The sequence below is a fragment of the Centruroides sculpturatus genome, unplaced genomic scaffold (assembly GCF_000671375.1).
Source record: "Centruroides sculpturatus isolate CEXI.00-Female unplaced genomic scaffold, Cexi_2.0 scaffold304, whole genome shotgun sequence".
Taxonomy (NCBI): Eukaryota; Metazoa; Arthropoda; class Arachnida; order Scorpiones; family Buthidae; genus Centruroides; species Centruroides sculpturatus.
In genome coordinates, this window is record NW_019384662.1 from 49,609 (window position 1) to 70,364 (window position 20,756).

The 20,756-nt window shown below is 36.3% G+C and overlaps 2 protein-coding genes across 3 annotated transcripts in view; both read left to right on the plus strand.

The window, feature by feature from the left end:
* LOC111626576 (kelch-like protein 24) overlaps window positions 1–11,403 on the plus strand; it is an 18,771-nt gene extending 7,368 nt beyond the window's left edge. The window contains exons 2-3 of the mRNA XM_023369992.1: window positions 7,542–7,772; window positions 7,844–11,403. Of these exons, the coding sequence (XP_023225760.1) occupies window positions 7,542–7,772; window positions 7,844–8,277 (665 nt within the window). The 3' untranslated portion in view covers window positions 8,278–11,403. The remainder of the gene's footprint in view (window positions 1–7,541; window positions 7,773–7,843) is intronic.
* A 1,944-nt stretch (window positions 11,404–13,347) lies between these two features.
* LOC111626577 (E3 ubiquitin-protein ligase RNF146-like) overlaps window positions 13,348–20,756 on the plus strand; it is a 29,024-nt gene continuing 21,615 nt past the window's right edge. The window contains exon 1 of one of the 2 annotated variants that reach the window (XM_023369995.1): window positions 13,348–13,678. The gene's annotated coding sequence lies outside the window, so the exon portion shown is untranslated. Of the gene's footprint in view, window positions 13,679–14,703; window positions 14,856–20,756 lie in introns of those variants that run through there. The other variant, XM_023369994.1, reaches the window with a different exon arrangement.

The following is a 20,756-nucleotide window of genomic DNA, read 5'->3' on the forward strand; positions in this document are numbered from 1 at the left end:
CTAATAATTTTTTAATACTATTAGTTTGTGATACATAATATATTATTTTTTCTGCCATAATAACTAACTTTTTTCTGTACCCCTAAACAACCTATCGCGTACCCCTAGGGGTACGCGTACCACAGGTTGGGAATCGCTGTCCTAGAAGATAGCATGTTCAGTATGGCTTTCCGACGAACTAACCAGCCCTGTATGGCAAGATCCTGGCAAACTGCCCCGAGTATCTGAAAACCTGCCTTTTTATCCACATTTTCTGCACCATCATGATTATCCGAAATGATGTGTCATTAGACCAGATGGGGTGCAAAATTCTAAGATACCAGGCGTGGAGGAAGGATACAAAACATCCTCGGTTCTTGGAAAATGCTACGTGACGGCAGTTCGCCAGGATCTTGCCATACAGGGCCGGTTAGTTCGTCGGAAAGCCATACTGAACATGCCATAAGGGAGTTCGTTCAAATTATTGCTAGAGTGAGTGCTCCTCATCCACCAGCGGATCCTGTCCTCCCAACTCCATCTCCCCAGGAAGAGAATCTACAAGGTACAAGTTCCCAACATGAACAACAAGGTAAAGGTATGATTGTAAAACTCTCTCTTTCAGGTTTAGCTTAAATTAACATAGAGATAGGAATTATCCATACATAGGTATTCCCCATATTGTTATTCCTTTGTATTATGTTATTCCTTTGTATTATGTTATTCCACTTGTTAGTATTGTGTTATTCCATTATATCTTGTTGTAGTATTGTTAGTAATGATTAAATTGTTAATTTTATATTATACTACTACCGTAGTCTGGTATTCATTGTTTATGCACAGACCCCACACAGAATCTTACCACTCGGGTTCTTAGAAAAATTAAACCATCCAGTGACAAGGTGAGCAGGTCTAACAGATCTGACGATTAGAGGGCCTGGACCCTCGTCCATATTCTCACATTGGGTTTAAAAGTGGTATCATCAAATATGGTTTGCAGGGATAGCCACCATCTCCTAGAACAGCGATTCCCAACCTGTGGTACGCGTACCCCTAGGGGTACGCGATAGGTTGTTTAGGGGTACAGAAAAAAGTTAGTTATTATGGCAGAAAAAATAATATATTATGTATCACAAACTAATAGTATTAAAAAATTAATAGGTAAAATATGTTCCTTGCAGTAATCACAATTTTATTATACATTTTTTCATTTACTTTTTTTTTTCTTTAATTTAAAGTTACAATATGTAAAATTAACAATACGNGTATTAGTGTATTCCTAACAGCTGTTCCACCTTGAACAGTCCAATCCCTAGCATCATCTCCATTACATTCTTCAGGCTGAATAACCATATCTAAAACAAGTGAATCATCCTTGCATAGTATAGCTATATTGTGGAGAACACCAGTAGCAACAATAATAACAAGTGATGTTTCTAGTTTAGTTCGAAGACCAAACCTTAGACAAGGAAATCTACTCTTCCATATTCCAAATAGTCTCTCTACTGTGTTTCTAGTTTTAATATGAGCAGCATTATATTTTACTTCTGTATTTGTTGTTGGGTTTAAAAGTGGTGTCATCAAATATGGTTTGCAGGGATAGCCACCATCTCCTAGAAGATAGCATGTGACAGGAGGAACTCTATTCTCAAATTTCAGACATAATTCTGAATTATTAAATATTGTAGAATCATGTACTGATCCAGCCCATCTTGCTACTAAGTTTCTTATTAGTAAATTAGCATCACTGACTACCTAAAAATATTAATTGAATGAAAGATGCAATATTTATATTTATTAAAATTTAAATACATACAGAATTTATTCATGTAAACACTGATAAAGAATAATATAAAATTTAACATACCTGGGTATTGATTGAAAAATAACCTTTCCTATTTCTAAATAATTCTGCATTTGTTCCAGGAGATGAAATTGGAATATGAGTACAATCTATAGCACCTATAACACCTGGAAACTTAGCAATATCATAAAATTTTTTAATGACTTTTCTATATTCCAACATGGTCGATGGAAATGCGATGTACTTTTTTGAAAGGCTCCCCAAAGCTTTAGATACAGTTTTAATTATCCTACATACGCTTGATTTCGATGTTGAAGTCAGATCTCCCACTTCGTGATAAAAGTTTCCAGTGGCATAAAAACGTAAAGTGATCAATAACTGCAATAGAGGTGATATAGGATGGTTTCTTCTTGTATTATATGATGGCAAGAGGTGCTTGATTTCGTCACATACAAGTATAACAGTTCTTTTAGAAAGCTTATACCTTTCGATAAACAGTTGATCGTCAAGCTTTTCAATAGCATTGGATCGATCACAAACTAATCGTCGTGGAATTCGAAAGTAATTTTGTATTATTTCGTTTTCATACACATACTCTGCAAAGTAAGACAAATCTTGCGCCATGTTTGCCGAGATTAGCACACTAATCGCCTGAATTTGGTGGATTAGTTACTAATGCCAGATTACATCTAATCTTAGAATGGTGGAATGCAAAATCAGTAATCCTGTATTAGTGATAGTTGTTAATCCTGTGATTTGCCTAATCGTCTGTTTGTGAAATAGGGGGTAGAAATTTCTAGAACATTCAAGAGCATTCCACAACATTCCAGAATGTTCCAGGATGTTCTGGAATGTTCGGGAACATCCCAGATCATTGTGGAACATTCCAGAGCACTCTCAAAAGTTGTGGAATGTTCTGTAACATTGTGGACCATTCAAAGCCTTTTTTGTATGGGTGGGACTACCCATTGGTTGGTGGGAGTATATAAAGCAAGATCCGTTGTGGGTTTGAACGTCAGTTTCTTATCAGTGACAAAGGGAAGAACCGAAAAAGTGAAAATTTGGAATTTTCACTTCTTTTTCATTGAAGTTGAAATTTGGTATACAGGGTACTGTACATCACGAGAATGCACACTAAGAAGGGATTTTTGTAAATTTCCCCCATAGGGGAGAGGGAGAGGATTAAGGCTTACCCTGAAGAACTTGACTTCTATTGTACTATTTTAGATGCGGTTTTTTGCATTTTTTACTGCGTTTTAGTACACTATCACATTTAGTAGGGTACCATGGGGGATGGAAGAAGTGCATTCCTTAACAATGGCAGTGTTAAGTAACAATGGAAGTATTGAGTAACAATGGAAGTGTTAAGAGAAAGCGGTGTGCAAGGTTTACAGGCGCAGATGTGGTTTTTTGCGTTTTTGTGAGAAATCAAACATATTTTTAGACTCATGTAAAAATTCTCTAATGAAACAGGAGATGTAATTTTTGCATTCTGTGAAAATGGGTAAGATTGGCTATAATGTGATTATCTTAATCTTCACTATCATTACTTTTTTCCCAAGCAACTCCGGGCTTATCTGCTAGTTATGAATAGTTGGAAATCAATAAATTGTTGCGAATGTTTAAAACTATGCTCAAAATATAAGTACTAATGGCTAGTATCATAGAAAGTATCATAAAATTCTTTATAATTGTGCAGTCTTTTCTGGATGAATGAAATTTTTGAGTTATGCTATTGTGAGTTCAAAATGTTACATTTCTTATATCAGCAGCAAATCTTAGTATTTTTGTCATTTCCAAACCATAAATAGATACAAACATACATACAAATATATCTTTATATTCTTAATCCAAAAAGGATGAGCAGCAGGAAAAAGGAGATTACAATCTTATGAACTATCCATTTAGGAACTTACTCCACTCTCCACACCTTCCTGTTCAGACATACTTCCTTTACTTCAGACATTTCATACTCTTCTAGCACATATCTCACATTCTCTTTCTGACTCAACACCTTATGTTCTTTTAGATACTCATGCTCTCGTTTTAATCAAGACTTTCTCAGTCTTCCTCTATTGCACTTCCCTATCCACTTTCCCATATAATTATACTCTCATCAACAGTTGTTCTCCTTTCTTTCTTTCAACATGACTGATTTCCTCATCTTCACAACCACATTCTCTTTCACCTCACACTCTTACAGCAGTTCATTTTTCACAATGTCTCCTTGTTATGCCACACACTCCTCTCAAATATTTCATATCACATGCAGCAATGTGACTCCTGTAACTCTTTTTCCATACCCAAGTTTTGTTACTGTATACAAGAACGGGAACCACGACACTAGCATACACAGCCATTCGTTCCTCCTTGGACATTCTTTTATTTGTTTCATATCTACACATTGCACCCACCACCTGAGCTCCAGCATTTGCTCTTCTGATGATTTCACCATCTATCCTTCCATTACTATCTATCATGCTTTCCAAATATACAAACTCATTCACGTGCTCTAGTTGTTTGCTATCCAGCTCAACCATGCAATCTGTTTGCTCATCTTTGTATTCAAACATAATCACTTTAGTTTTACTCACATTCACTCACAGCATATATTCCTCACATGTCTCTTCAAGACTAGACACGAGTGCCTGAAGATCTTTGCTCTCTGCTAATAGCACAGTGTCATCTGTATACAACAAAGGACAGACTTGTACATTTTCAATTTTCATTCCACACTCAGGTATTCTGGATCTCCTCATGCATGCATCCATGAAAATATTAAACAACCATGAGGACATAACACACTTTGTCTCACACCCTTCTTGGTCGACGTTCGAACCCACAATAGATCTTGCTTTATATACCCCCACCAGTGGGTAGTCCCACCCATACAAAAAAGGCTTAGAATGGTCCACAATGTTCCAGAACATTCAACGACATTCAAGAGTGTTCTGGAATGTTCCACAAAGACACTTCACCATCCGTGCCTACACATGCTTTGCTGTTGCATACATTGATCTCATACCTGTAAATAGTTTACTTCTCACTCCATAATCACATAATACTTGCCAGTTTCTTCTATTCACTCTATCTTATGCTTTCTCTAGATCAGTGTTTTTCAACGGGGGGCGATATCGCCCCCATGTGGGCATTTTTCCATGTTCAGGGGAGATTTGTAACAATTTATATTTTGGGGGGCGAAAAACAACTTTCTGGGCGATATAGTAAAATATTATATTAAGAATAATTAGATATTTTATTCGTTATATTGTATGATAATTAAACAAATAACATTATACTAGTCAATAGTCTATTCAATGCAGTACGAATTTGATGTTAGCCTTGGCCCTCAGTATCGGAATTTTGAAGTGAAGGGGGCGATACTACGTAACAGTTTTATTGAAGGGGGCGACGATTCATTAGAGGTTGAGAAACACTGCTCTAGATCAACAAACACTGTAAACATTTTTTACCCATATTCAAACATTTCTCCACAATCATTCACAATGTGAAGATCTGGTGCATACACTTCTTCCCTTTTATAAATTCACATTGCACTTTCCATATTTGCTTTGCAGTCAGCTTCTCAACTCTGTCAACCAACATTTGTGCAAACACTTTTCCAGATATGCTCAGCAAGCTTATGCCACAGAAGTTCTTGCAGTCTCTTTTGCATTTTCCTTTGTATATTGGAACAATCGCAGCATTTCTCCAATCACATGGCAATTTGCTCTTATCCCAACGTAAGTTGCAGAGTCAGAGCATCCATTCTTCCACATTTTTTCTCTCCATATTTTAACAATAACAACAGAACAATAACTTGACCTCTGGTTACAAACTTGAGGATGACCGAGATTGTGGTCATCCTCAAGTTTGTAAGTTAGTAGTCATTAAAGTTCATGTTACTGTGTTATAAATGTTCTAGAGTGTAGATTACAGAACAATAAAAATACATGTTTTCACTTCTGCTTTTAGTCTCTTTTATATATTTTTATTGAAGTGTAAATTCATCAGCCATTTTTAACAATACAAACTTATTATTTCACTATTATATAAATAGAATAATTAATAGTTACCGTACAAGTAACAGTGTGTCGTTAATACATATATAATAATAAATAAATGTATTTATATACAATACATATATAAATTGTATGACTTAATTGGTTATAAAGTAAAATATGAATGTTTCCAATAAATAACAATCATTTAAAAGTTATATGGAACATTTCAAGTTAGACTTGACTTCATGCTGACAATGAGTCTTAAGAAATGATGTATGATCGACAATAAATGATTCAGTAAAATGTTTACAATTAGGTATTAAAGTAACTATTAAAATACATTGTTCTGCTTATGGAGTTAACAACGAGATCATCGGTGTTATCTTTATGATCGATGATGGGCACAGAGTATACTCCTGGAAGTCTGTTGTTATCTGGACCGTCTTTTCCGCTCTTAAGCCAATTGAATATTGTAGCGCACCTCCTAAATGCCAAGCGGACTTTTTTTTTTCTTATCTATCTGGTTGTATATGGTCCTAAGTGTCGGGTCGTACGTGACTGGTATGAAGTTAACCAGGAAATCATTGGGATCGAGAGGTGTTGTTGGAGTACCTTGTTTATCTTGCGTAAGATGTTATGATAGCGATGTTGTTTAGCTATTTGTTCTATGCGTCGCATTTCCGAACTGAAAGCTGTTTGTGACGAGGAATGTGAATATGCTCTTTTGATTAAGGTCTTAAACGCTGCCGTCTTGTACTGTGGTGGGTCACAGGAAGTTGCAGGTATATACAAAGGTTCGGCGGTTGGTTTATGATACACTTCTGTGTTGATGGATGATCCCTCTATTTTGATGTTAATGTCTAAGAAGTGCGCCTGGATGGGGTGGGCTTGGTCTATTTCCACCGTTAATTCATAGGGGTTATCATTGATGGAATCGATTAGCGCCGGGATATTCGGGATCTTCTCCCATAGTATAAGGATGTCATCAACGTATCTTTTGTAGGGTCTTTTGACTCTCACCATCTCAGTTAAGAGTTAAAACTCATCCTTTCCTTTGCACACTTTTAAACAATGAGTTAGAATATTCTAGCTCATTGCCTTTATACAACACAAATGGTACGCTCTCCTGGTGCTATTTGTGTTGTGTAAACACAAAATGGAACCCGTGCTCTAAATGGAAGGAAAATGGCGGACGTGCATTCAATTTTCTTCCAATATGGTATCGCTACAGCCATTCTACATAGTATATTCTAGCTCTTCGAACCCATCTCTATCCTCAAAATTAAAGCTTTTTTTTTCATTTTATAATAATTCATAATACGAAAAGTTTTTAGAATAAAGTCTCGTAATAGATGGCGCCATACACAAATTTATTTGTTGTGATTAGTAATTTAAAAGTTATTTTTACATAAAATCTCATAGCAGCCGAGAAAGTTAGGCAACTCGTTGCCGAAGTTTTTTTGTCTTTCAAATATAAAAGCGCTTTAGGCAATTAAAAAAATAATCTGTTGGCATCGAAACTACTATCGTACGAAATACGACTCACAACAAAGCGAGTCAGCACGGAGGTCAAAACTAGACGTAACGGAGGAATATATCTATGGGTTATATCACAGATTTGATTTTTCTCCCAACACGCGATATTACGAGGGGCTATTGTATTCGAATTTTGTTAGAATGTTTTATCGAAATTTTTTCGTTTCTATCGTTTACAAATGTACTTTTATTACGATTAGTTTCTATATTTTGAATTTCAGATAACGATCTGTATTGTTTCGGTGGAGAACACGTGATCGGTTCGGGGCACTGGAACAAGACTATTTGGAAATGCGATTTACGAGACGGGACGTGGAGAGAGGTGGGAAACGTGGAAAACCCTCGTAGACACTGCCCCATCGCCGTTTTAGACAAAAGAGTATATTTGGTGGGAGGATACGGAAAATTTCGTAAGAGACTGACGACGGTAGAATGCTACGACACCAGAACGGGTACGTGAGTCTTTTCTTTTAACTTTTCGGGTGGTTTTAGTCCGACTTTATTCGTCTTTTTATTCTTTCAGGAAGTTGGCAGACCAAAGCGGACCTCCCCGCTCCCGTTCATTCCTCCCCCGCCGTGGCGTTCGACGGTCGCATCTACGTATTTTCCGTGCCCGTTTATTGCTACGTGCCGGCCACGGACGAGTGGAAAGAAGCGTCCCTTCGGACGGAAAACGGTTTCTCCGCCGCCTTCGTCTTTAAAAACAGACCTTACGCCGTCACCCGAGGGGATCGAGCGGCTCTACTGCGTTTGACTTTACCCGACTCGGAATGGCACAGGGAATTTGTTTTTCCTACTCGAGTGGACTGCGGATGTCTTTGTCACAACTACTTCTACGGTTTCAACGATAATACGGTGGTGGTCTACGATGTGACCAGGAGGACGTGCCAGACCAAACAGATCAACGGCCGACTTCGTTCCGAAATGTGTTCTTCTCTACCAAATTTTATAAATTAGACATTTTATAATTTTGTAGTCGATTTTAAACGAAAAATTTTTACCTTCGAAATAAATACTACATTTTTTAAATTTATATATATGTATATACATAATAGATAAATTTGTTTTCCCTTTACCCTTTGAACTCGTCGCGTGCGATCGGTACTACAGATATTCTCTTGACAATGTAGAGTCTATTGTTATGTTATTGTCTAAGTTATGGCTATTGTACGGATTGCAGAAAGAGGAAAATAAGCAAAAGTTTCGATGAAAAAATATATTTTATAATGATAAACATTTTCCAGTTTGCTTTTTATTTCTGTGTACGCATCCGGAAATGTAAATCCTGTTACCAAGAAGGTATTATACTATGTGAACGAAGAATATTTATCTACGTGATTTATTACTTGATATCTGTTCATGTATTGTGTCATGGCAAATCAAATTAGAAGTTTTCAATAGATACGTGTGGATCTGTTTATAAGCATTAATGTCACTTTGAAAAGTTCTAGTGACTAACGACAACACGCAATGCCTCAAAGACGACAACGAACTGCGTATCAGAAAATAATTCAGTTTGAATTAGGCCGCGTGGTAGGCCTTGAAAAGGTGGATTTTCGTTGAGTGAGATCGTGGAAAGAATGAGTCGAAAAGTGTCCATTGCTTACAAGTGTTGGCAGCGATGGTCCAGGGAAGACACTACTATCAGAGGACCGGAGTTGTCTATGTGCGGAGAGAAAAGATCCGCACGTAGGCAGATGCGCCATCGATGATGTCGCGCAAGAGTGATTGGAAGGCAGAGTGGAATTTTTCATGTTCACAGACGAGAGCCGTTTTTGCCTTAGTATCGGTGATAGACTTGCAGATCAGGAGGCCTGCAGAACGTCTATTGGAAAACAACATCCATCGTCGGCATACTGGTCTTAAACATTATAGTCTGGTGGGTTATTTCTTACGATAACGGGGTTCCACGTGTTAATCCCGAATGCCGCACTACCAAACGTTCACATCAACGGCGACCAAACCCGTTTGTTCTGCCATTCGTCAACAGTATTGAGGAGGCCCGTTTCGACGGGATAATGCTCGTTCCCGTACTGCAGCTACAACCCAACACGCTCCCAGAGACGTGCCCACCAGCGGCCAAGCGGTCTTCGTACCACAAACACTGGCCAACCCCGACGGGCTGGCCACGTAGAGTTTTCCGGGTTTTCTCCACGTCTGTAACGCCTAAATAGAAAACCAGTTTCCCTTAAAAACACCTCCCGGAAGGCAGATCGCCCAAGTGTTGCGTTGCCATAACTCAAACCAAATCAAAACCCAGAAACGTCGAAGTGTTGCCCCAACAGGCAAAATCAGATCTTTAGGTAGACCTACAACGGTCGACCGTTGCAAGATCTACCTAAGGGACCCTATAGGGACGGCAGTGGGTATGGAGAAGGATGACATTTAACTTTCACGTGATGCACGCACATTTTGTGTTATATTCTCGAAACTCATCAGTGTAGTAAATCACGCATATAAATGTTGTGTGCAATTTTCGTTTATCTAGCACAACTCCTTGGTGTTAGGATTTCCATTTCCGGCAGTGTATATGTATAATACTGTGAAGATCACCAGTTCCCCCTCCAAAAATTGTTGTAATTGTGTGTGTGTATATATATATGTATTTGTGAATTGTTATTTACATTATCTGTAATGATTTTAGTTTAATCACTTTATTCTAATCTTTTTCTAATAATGTATTCGCTTTAATTAATTAGTTAGAAATTTTATTGTATTTTAAGCTCTACGTATAATTTATATTTTTTTTTCCTTTGAACCCACATCTCGAAGATAACCGAGATTGTTTATATATGGACCAAAGTTGTAAGAGGAAATTTGCCTAGTTTTTCGATTTTAGAGACTTCCCTATAGAAATTTCTAATATCAACTTGGAATAATTTAGAGAAACGAATTAGAATAAGAAGTTTATTAATTAGCATCAATAAATCTCACAACATGCGAGGAAAAGACGAGAGGGCATTTAAGTAATTAAATTAATTTGTAAAAGAATAAAATTTAAAGGAAGTGGAAAAACACCACTTCCCGTTTTTCCCCTCCCCGCCGATCATAGCGGCGATCGAACACCGTTCCAAGGCACGAGAAGTACGATGCATAACAGTAACCAAAACAATCGATGAATAATGATGGGAACTATCAATGATGACGTCCGCGGAGTTCGGCGTTATCACTATCTAAAGTCAAGAAAGATTAAAACTGTTTTGCTACGGCAATGACTCGGCACGAAAGTCGAACCAATAATAATAGTAAATCACACGATGACTCTCCTGCGCTGAGAGGTGTGTAAAAGAGGTCCAAAATCCAGGAATCGGAGAGCTCCTCTGCAGACAACGGTAGAAAGCAACGGCCTCGCCAGACTCCCAACGAACGAACCATCCCACACGAGGAAGGCATCAACGGCGGACATCGACAGTAGACTTAAGTGGACCCGTCCCGTCATAACCGCGAGGAAATTTCGACTAGAAGCGAACGCCATTTACCGGCGGACACCAAGAAAAACGGAAGAAGGAACTAGATCAAGAGACTGACCAGCCAGCCCTACGAGTGAAGACGGCTCCCTTTCTCCTGGTATGTTGTAGTTCGAATACCCCCCTGTTAGGCAGTCCCTCGTTTTATAGATAGAAATAGGCAGATTTCTTGAATTGGATTTTAATTAAAAATATTATCCAGAACTTAATTTTCGATGTTAAACTCTTGTTGTTTGTATTTGACTCCGCATTCATCCTCCCGAGAGGCTCTTTCCCGGAATTCGGAGTGACTCTTACCCTCGCGCCTTAACTATCTATTTGTGTCAAAATCGGCGGTGTGTCCGAAAAATACGCCTGGTGGCAGGACCTACCCTAACTTAACGTAATCTAACTTTTGACGGGCCGACCCTCACAATACATATCTATAAAATTCAACCCGAACAAAAACATTACGTCCACACAGCGACCACGTCGGAAAAGAGTGCCGTAACCCTTCCGAAGAAGCGAATTTAATACAAAAACATCGCTTTCCGGTCAAAAGTGCCGGAAGAAAGGATCTCTCGGGACTCCAAACAATGTAATTTGTAACAGATATTAGGCCAAAAATATTTGAAATTAAATAAAAGAACTTAGGCACAAAAATATGAAAATTATAAACTTGTTTTAAATTTTGTATTTTTTTGTTAACAGAAAAAATATAAACTTATCTGAACACGATAGAAATTTTCGCTTTTACCATTTCATGGTTTGCTTAATACGAACATCGTTAATAAAATTTTTGTCCGTTCGACTTTGTTTTAACGGATTCGGCTGTAATATAGTCCCGTTGGCAATAGATATTAGAAGAGACGACACGAACCTCGGTCTACTATTAACAATATAGGGTGATTCTGTAATGGTGTACGCATGTACAGTACTTTAGATAAATCAAAAAATTCTCCATAAAATTTACTTAATTTAAAGAATTAAAACTCGCTGGGAAAATTGTTTTTCATAACATTTAAAATTATTAACATCTAAGTGATAAAAATTCCGACCGATTTTCGGAGTTAAAATCTTTAATATAATAATAAATATAGTTTTGTAAAGAAACGTACACAAAAATAACATAAAATATTCTTTACTTTTTAAATCTTAAAACAATCCACTTAGTCAAATAGCTCCTTACCAGTGGCTAATGGATGGAATCATAGGAAGGGTTAAACGATATTTTGGTGTGTAGCATAAACGCCACGAACTAAACCGCCAGAGGTTGGTGCTCTGTGAAGCGAATGCGTATAATCTGGCTGCTTTACACCATTCAAATATTTTGGCCGTGCAAGCTGTTCCGTATTCCACAATACGGCGCTTTCGTCGGAAATACGCGTATACGAATTTATATTCGAATATACAATAGCAATCTTATCGTTGTTTTTTACGTGTATAGAAATTTGTAATAAAATACATAACGCGGTTATAATAAAATATTAAGTAATTCAAAGAACGCTAAGACATGAAAATAATCGCGCGATATGTATTTATATTTTAAAAAATACGAGGGAAGCGGCGCTTCCACAGTTTCCGTGGACGGCACGCCACTGCTATATTCTAAAAAACACATTGTTGATTGGTGTTACTTCAACGCATTCTTTAAAATGCGTCGATGTAACAACACTTTAAAATCGGAAGGCCCGGGATCGAAAAATCCCCAGGAATTTTTCGGGGTGGTCCGTCCGGATGTGTTCGGCACCGCCCCTCGCCATCCGGTCGCCCCGTTACGGGTCTGGCCGTACCCATAATGGGTTTGCAAAAAAGAGGCCCTCTTAGTGCCCACGGGACGGAAAGTGTTAAGATGACCTTAGAATAGGTTGAAAACGTTAGTTTTAAATAAATAAAACTATCTCGGCAACGGAAAGGTGGTGTTATAATTGTGTAATATAATTAACGACTTGGCGGAAAAAATTGCCGAATAGAGTTAGTTTATAAAAAAATAATAAAAACGAGTTCTTATATCTTTGTTTCGTGTCAATTATGTATTTTAGAATCAAAATAATAAACTGTTTATTTTTGTCATTTCCAGTATTTGTTTAAAACTTTTATGGAAACACGGCTACCCTATCATCAAATGTCACCGCACGCTACTGGAATATACTTATTTTTTCTCCTAGAGTATTTCTTACCAATTTAATCATATGACTAGAATAAAATAAAAACAATGTACGGTACCACTAACGGAATGAACAAGAAACTAGTAATTGACACAAACGTGCGAAATGTGATACCAGATAATATTTTAGATGCTCTGTCCGTACAACCATATAAACCGAACGAGTAGTTATAACAAAAATTTCCGCCTACGGTAGATAAAACTGTAAAAGTAGTAGAGTATTCGCGCGGATTCGGGCCAAACCAATCGAGATAGTTTCGGATGCCAAAATATGGCGCGAGTAGTTCACACGGCGTCCGCTGGGGAATGAATTTTAAACGCGGAAGGCGCCTCCCATTCCTCCGTGTCGTTGTGTCGTATACAGGCCTTCGGGCGCGCCGCCAACCGAGAAAGGTAGAGACACGGATTAGAGAGTTTGTTTGTTTTATTAGGTGGGTAGTATCGGACGAGGTGCTTTCAGCAAGGCATCCCCATCAAGCTTTGCGATTGATGGGGATGCCGGTATGGGCGGGGACCCATACGAGATGGAATTCGTAATCGCGACGGGGCTGGTGGCTAATGGCCTCCGCAATGTCGCGGACGATAGCGAGGGAAGAGTCTGAGAGATGCGAGAGGGCAGACGGGATGAATTTGGAATCGGTACAAATGGAAATATTGGTGCGATTGGCGGGGTGTAGAGGATTGCTCGAAAAGTGGCGACTCCTTCGGCGATAAAAGTACTAACCAAAAAGGAAAGAAACACTAAGTAAGAAGTTTTCCAAAAATATTTTCCTAATTAATATTTCTTTTTTATATTTATTGTGTCGCGTCTTCTATTTCTATACTGCTTAGGAATTAGCGATCACGTAAGGTGGGGATTTTATGGAATTGGCATTAAAAAGTTTGTTATCCGTTTAAATCGATTACCTCGAGAGCGCCACCGACACCGTACGTATTTTGTTTCGGAGATTCGACATTGTCAGCGATTTTATTAGCGAGAAGTGGGAAATTAAATAAATTGAAGAAAATGCAACTGCCAAATTCGGGAGAAAATTTTTTTATAATCACTAGCTAATATTGGAGATTTAGCTAATGAATTTTATTCGATTAAGTACAGTACTCGCAACATTTTGCTTAATATTTTAATGCGCGGCTACTTTTATTTATTTACTTTTTTTACCGTTTATTGTTTTTAATAGGGTTTCTTTTCGTTACGAATGTGGTGATCCGGATCCCGTAAGAATAAGTTCTGTAACAAATAATGAATAAATAAATTCGAGTTTTCTGAAACAATTTATAAAACGGACCTTGATTTCGTAATTCAGAAAATCCAAAGACGGAAATAGTCGCGCTGTTTGAAGTTAAAATATGGGTACGGTTTAAACGTACAAAATAATTTCTTTAGGTAGTAAAAGTAGGAGAAATCATTTTATTTATCACGACTCGCCGAACATATTTTTGGAGAAAACGTGCGTGCCGTTAACAATCGACATTGACTTATTAGCTTAATTAGTCGTTCGGGCCACCCACTGGGTCTGGGCCCGCACGACGTAATGATTTGACGTCATAGTTAAAGTTAAATCTATCCGCACGAAAATCGACGATTTCGGCAGACAAAGTCGTCCGATGCATTTCCACGCGAAATTATTTCCGGTTATTCAAAAAATTAATTTAAAGTATTTTATTATACGAAAATACTTATTATGCTATTAATTGCTTTAAATTAAATATTATATATATACGTATATACTTTGTTATTTTTTTTCGAAATTAAAACGAGAGGCCAGTATTCTTTCTCCCGTAGAGGGCGCGGTAGTGATGTTTTGACCCAAATTGGAAATTTAAAAATATAATTCAAAGTTTAAAATCGAAGTAATATATGTAAATTAGTCGGTGAATACGTTAATATTTGGAATTAACGATGAAGTCGATTTCGTATTAAAGTAAGTCACTTTCCTTAAACGTACAGTATCGACCCGAAAGTTCTGCCAACGGCGGAATTCGTTCTGTCGTCGTTTGAATTTTGTATACGAAACGGAATTAGCGTGTATCGAGAATTTCTTATGCGCCGTGGCATACGTAATATTGATTTGTGCAATGATTTGGAAGGAGATGGAAGTCGTAGAAACGTTAGTCGACCTGCCATCCAGTTCTTCGGATCGCGGGTCGACAAACGTTTCTACCACTTCCCACAAAAGTGATTTTAACCTCAATATCTCTACATTTATTGAATCGTTCCATATTTATTAAACGAATGTGTGTTAATTATAATTTTTCGTTTGTTTCTAAAAGTACGTGTATATTTTCCGGGGTCTTCTTCTAGAAGGTCGACGACTACCGGTCTCTTCGAGTTCTCCTTTTCGCTTTCCCGGCGAGGTCTTCCTGGCTTGGTCGACCCGGTGGGTTTCCGTCTTTCCCTACTCCTTTCGCCTTCCGCCTCTACCTCCGGGAGATCCCTCGGGAAGGAATCGTCTCCGACCCTTCTTCGTTTCCCTCCGTTTTCCTCCGGGTACGCGGCATCTTTCGGAATATCCGCGGGAGTCGGGTTTCCCGCCTCTCCGGACCGTCTGGGAAGGACTTTCGGTCGATTTCGGTTCTTCTCTCGACCTCTCTCGGATGCTTCCCGGATGTCCGAGTGCGCGAGACTACTTTCTCGTCGGAGAGAGACGTCCGGTGCCGTGCCGATCTTCGGTGGAGTGTTTTTTCGTAATGTGTCCGAAACTTTGGTTTTCTTTGCGTTAAAATGCAGCCTGGCCTTTTGCTTTCTTTTATCTTTTACCTTGTTGGTTATATGGCTCGATTTGTGTTCGATTTCTGCTAGGAGGACGACGACGTCGGCGCGTGTCGAATTGTTTACTTTTAAACTTTCCGTTGTTATACTAGGTTTGTGCGGTATGATAAATATTATGTGTTTAAGTATTTTCTCTATGTGTAAGTTGAACGGCAGGGGAAGGATGCGTTTCTGCCCGATTCTTTTTCGTATTTCAAAAGGTTTTGAGGTGTCTTCTTTTATTTTGATTGAAACGGTCTGTTCCCGGTTTAGGTTTTGAATGATTCTTGTCTTTTACCGTTCGTTTCGACCTTTTTGAGAATTTTTAATGTTCTATAGAAGGTAGAATTGAAAGCTTTTGAGAGGCAATAACATTCTGCATAGAAATAAACATCTTTTGGTTTTTTGAAATAATGTTTTGCTATGGTTCTTATTTTAAAACTTGCTTCTCTAATTACACAATCCTTCAAGCCGTATTGATTATCTGATATTTCTGTGCCTAGTTTACTAGAGTTCTGGTAAAGCAAAACTTTAGTAAGATCTTAGACATATGATTATAAAGTGATAATCACCATATTCCAAAGATTGTTTTTTTTTTGGGGATTGGCAAAAGCCAGTACCAGAAATTCCTTGGAAAATACTTGCGTATGTAACTTTATCACAAAGATTTGTAAGTACGGTGGAATCTCGTCGCGTCGTTCTCGTTACCTTATTTGATCGGGAAACTAGCCCTGTACAAATAATACATTGTTTTTCCATTTCCATCGGTCTTCAAACAATGATTATATCGCATTGATCTTTAACAGATTTGGCTTGATGACTTTTTCCCACATTAATAATTTTTTTTTTTAATTTGAAATAAATAAAATGATGAAAGTAATATGCTTCTCTATGGTGCTACAATATTTTTTTATTTGAAATGGGTGTTTCTTCTGTTGAAAAATGTATAAAAAAATTGATTTTCTTTTCAAATGTGATGTTTCTCATTTTGTATTTATTTCCAAACATTTGCATTTCCATACAGCCAATTACAAAGTATATTTTGGTCACGTGACTATTTCACAGTAATAGCTGCTTTCTGAAGTGCAAGTGTTATTGTGTTTGATTGTTTTCTTAATTCTTCTTTAATAATGGCCACATTTTCTGAAGAAGTTCAAAAAGTATTTAGTCAATATGCTAGAAAGAGTAGTCCTTATTTTGTAAAAATTTTTGTAAGGAAAATCCAAAAATCAAGAAAATTACACATTATTAGTAATGCTAAGTAAACTTTCAGATATGTATAGTGTAATTTTTGAGATTACATATCCGGTGTGGGGTCACTGTTGTTTACCCATAGATAGGACCTTTGGAAGGGTGGAAAAAATGTTAAGAAAATCTGAACTGCTTCTTTTATCAGAAAACTACAATAAAATTTTTGAGCATATAAGACAAGTACATGTTCTTGGAAAAGCTGGCAACTTGGTAATGGAAACATGCAATTCATTCACACATTAAGTCAAAAATGGATTTTAAAGTATCTGAAATGAAAGTAATAACAATAAACTATAAATATGTTTGTTGCAAACAGCAATATTCTGATTATCGTATGTGCAAACACAATTTTAAAAAGAAGTAAAAAATGGTCACGTCTGTTAGTTGATTTGTTACCATTGGGAATAAATTTAAACTGGAAAATATAGATGATGTGAAGAAACTTAAATAAACTGAGAATAAGTGATGGGCATATTGCAATGACATTTTACAAAAAGTGATTGATTCTAAATAGGTACTGGGACAGAACAATTACAATATGATTTTTATTAAAAATTTTATGTAATCATTAAGTATTTTTCTTTCTTTTGGAATTAGTATAGTTCTTTAAACACTATTTTTTATCATCTTCAGTCATATGAACAAGGTTTGTATGATTTTCATTTTTGTTTTGTATCTTATTTTGTATATTCTCTTTTGTTTTTTATATAGTCGACCCCCTATAACATGGTACATACATTCCACTTTATAAGAATTTCGTGTTGTAGGAATCCTTAAATACATGAGCCAATCACAGCCTGGCACGTGTGCAGTTTACGGACTACGGCTGTTTGAAAGGTTTTCTTCCATAAAATTAATCTATTCTAGACTAATTTGACTCAACATTTCCAAAACACGTATAATTTTTTGGGAATAATCCGTATCAACTATGCTATAAACAAAAAATTGTATCATTATTATTACAGAAATCGCTTTTAGTCTTAAGTATAATTAAATTAATTAAAGTATCTATAACCATAAGGCAGATAATAGTAAGAGCTTATCACACCAATGATAATGGCACAAGCGCTCAAGAATCAAACTAAAAACATTTAATAAAACAAAAAGGGTGTACAATAAGATGATTACATAAGTTTAAAAAACCGTAAAAATCCAAAATGCATTTCGGACTATTTTCCAAAGGAAAAATAGTCCCTCATCAGTTGGTAATAGCAAGAGGTCTTAGTATACTTAAAAATTTTACAAGGTGAAAAAATATTAAATCTAAAATTGAACTTAAAACTATGCCTAAAGCTATACAATATAAAGATGAAACCATCGTCATGACTGTATGAGCAGTAAGCATTATCAATGTAGACAAGAGTAACATTTCTTCCTAACGTTGCATGGTAACGTGATGAACAGGGTGCTGATACAAAAATGTTTACTGCTCATACAGTCATGGCGATGGTTTCATCTTTATATTGTATAGATTTAGGCATAGTTTTAAGTTTTATTTTAGATTTAATATTTTTTCACCTTGTAAAGTTTTTAAGTATACTAGGACCTCTTGCTATTACCAACTGATGAGGGACTATTTTTCCTTTGGAAAATAGTTCGAAATGCATTTTGGATTTTTACGGTTTTTATACTTATGTAATCATCTTATTGTACACCCTTTTTGTTTTATTAAATGTTTTTACTTTGATTCTCGAGCACTTGTGCCATTATCATTGGTGTGATAAGCCCTTACTATTATCTGCCTTATGGTTATAGATATTTTAATTAAAAAATTGTATGATAACTTACTGAGTGTGCACCGTTTGACGACGCCATTGCTTAAGCTTGTTTTCATCGCGGAGTGGTGCACCAAATGGTGGGTGCGTTTTCTGATAAGTTATTTTTCTGTGAAAACTTCGTTGAACTTTGGAGACATCATTAATATAAACAATTTTTATGGCTGTTGAATAAGAAATGTTTTTTTCACAAGAAATGTATAAAATTACAGTACTGTATTAGACTTACGGTACCTAATTTATATACTGTACAGACAATAGTAAACTCAACTTACCTGCCTAAACTCTCTGTAGCGTGTAAGTAGTTCGGCTGCTCGTCCACTATTGGTCCAGATTCGACCAATCCTGTTGCAACGCGAGTCTGCGATGACGTTTTACTGCATTTTATAAGTCTCTTTTAGTGTCTTTATACAAATACGGTCGCAATTTTTTCACCATGATATATGAATCTGCATTATATGAACTTGCGTTATAGGGGGGTCTACTGTATTAAAAGTTTTTGACCATCTGTTTGTTGTTTTTATTACATTATCCATTTAAATGTTGTGATTTTGTTCCAAAGTGGTGTCAGTCCACAATTTGAAGTACCAAAACTACCATTTCCTTTGCCTCATGATTTTTTTTCACTGTTAAACCAATATTCAGAATATAAAAATAAAGCTCTGCACCAATAATTAAGTTTTTACCTTAACATTTAAAGCAATTATTTAAAATTGCGGTTTTTGAAAATTTGTATTTTTTGGAGATATGTCACTTTGGAAATAAGTTCTTCAATTTAGAACTTCAAGTAAGTTTTCAGAAATCTGAGACAAATTGTTATATTCATGATATCTAGTGTCTTTGCTAGAGAGGAAAATTTCAACTTTGAGTATTGACAGGTGTGTCTGAGTTTTATTGTCTTACAGGTGTTGATGAGCATGTTTAACATGTTCATTGGATTGTTTAACATTTGGAATGCATTGATTTTAAGCTTGGCTGCAAAAGGATTGTGATCAGAGGCCATATCTGCACTTGGATAGGTATTTGCTTGTGTAGCACAGTTCTAGAATCTACTCTTATTCATTTTGGAGTCTGGTTTTTCGTCTTTGTAGTACCTTGGATACCTTGGACTTTTCCAGTTGGGGAGTCTTCTTTGTAGATGTTGAAAACAGTATTCAAAATGACAGACTTCTATTGTTATTGAAATATCATCTATTTGTTTGCTGAATGACATCATAGACTCTATGATGTCATTCAGCAACTCATACAGTTTTTCAACTTCTTTGTCATCATAGCTAGTTGTAGGAGCATAAATTTGAATGACAACTATACTCCATGACAGAAGTTTGGAGATTTTTCATTAATTAATTGAAAAGCAAATTGCTATCATAAATACTGAAGTGGTTGTATAGAAAAAAAGTTAATTTTACTGTAAATAAAAAAAAAGTATGTAATTAGCTTAAAGGATGTAATGAGTTTATTACATTTTAAAACTGTTATTCAAAAACAGTGAAAAAACAAAAATAATGATTAGGATAAAAGTTTGGCAACTGCATAAATATGAGACCAAAATATGAATATGTTGAGAAATTTGACTGTAATAATGATAAACTTTAGTTTTACACAAATTATTACAGAAAGTTTCCTAGAGTTACAGAATTTAAAGCAGACAATAACACAGAAATCAAAATAACAAAGGAAAAATGACACTAAGAAAATTTCACAAATTAACATATTTAATTATTTCAAAAAAGAAAAAGTTTAAAAGAAAATTAAATTTGCTAGAGTTTCAGCTTGACTCAAAAGTAGTTAACAAAAGTATAATGAAATATAAAAGAACTGGAAGTTCAGAGATAGCAAGATTGAGAGGAAGCAAGCCATGATAAAATAGCAAGATGATTATTTAATTACTTCAGCTGTTTGTTTTCTTGATGTTTTACCAATGATCTCATAGTAAAATGAACTTTAATAACTGGCATATCTGTTTCTAAAAATACTACAATTTGTAATCTTAAAGAACACAGCTATATATTCTAAACAGAAAAGAAACCATTCCTTACAGGAGAAAT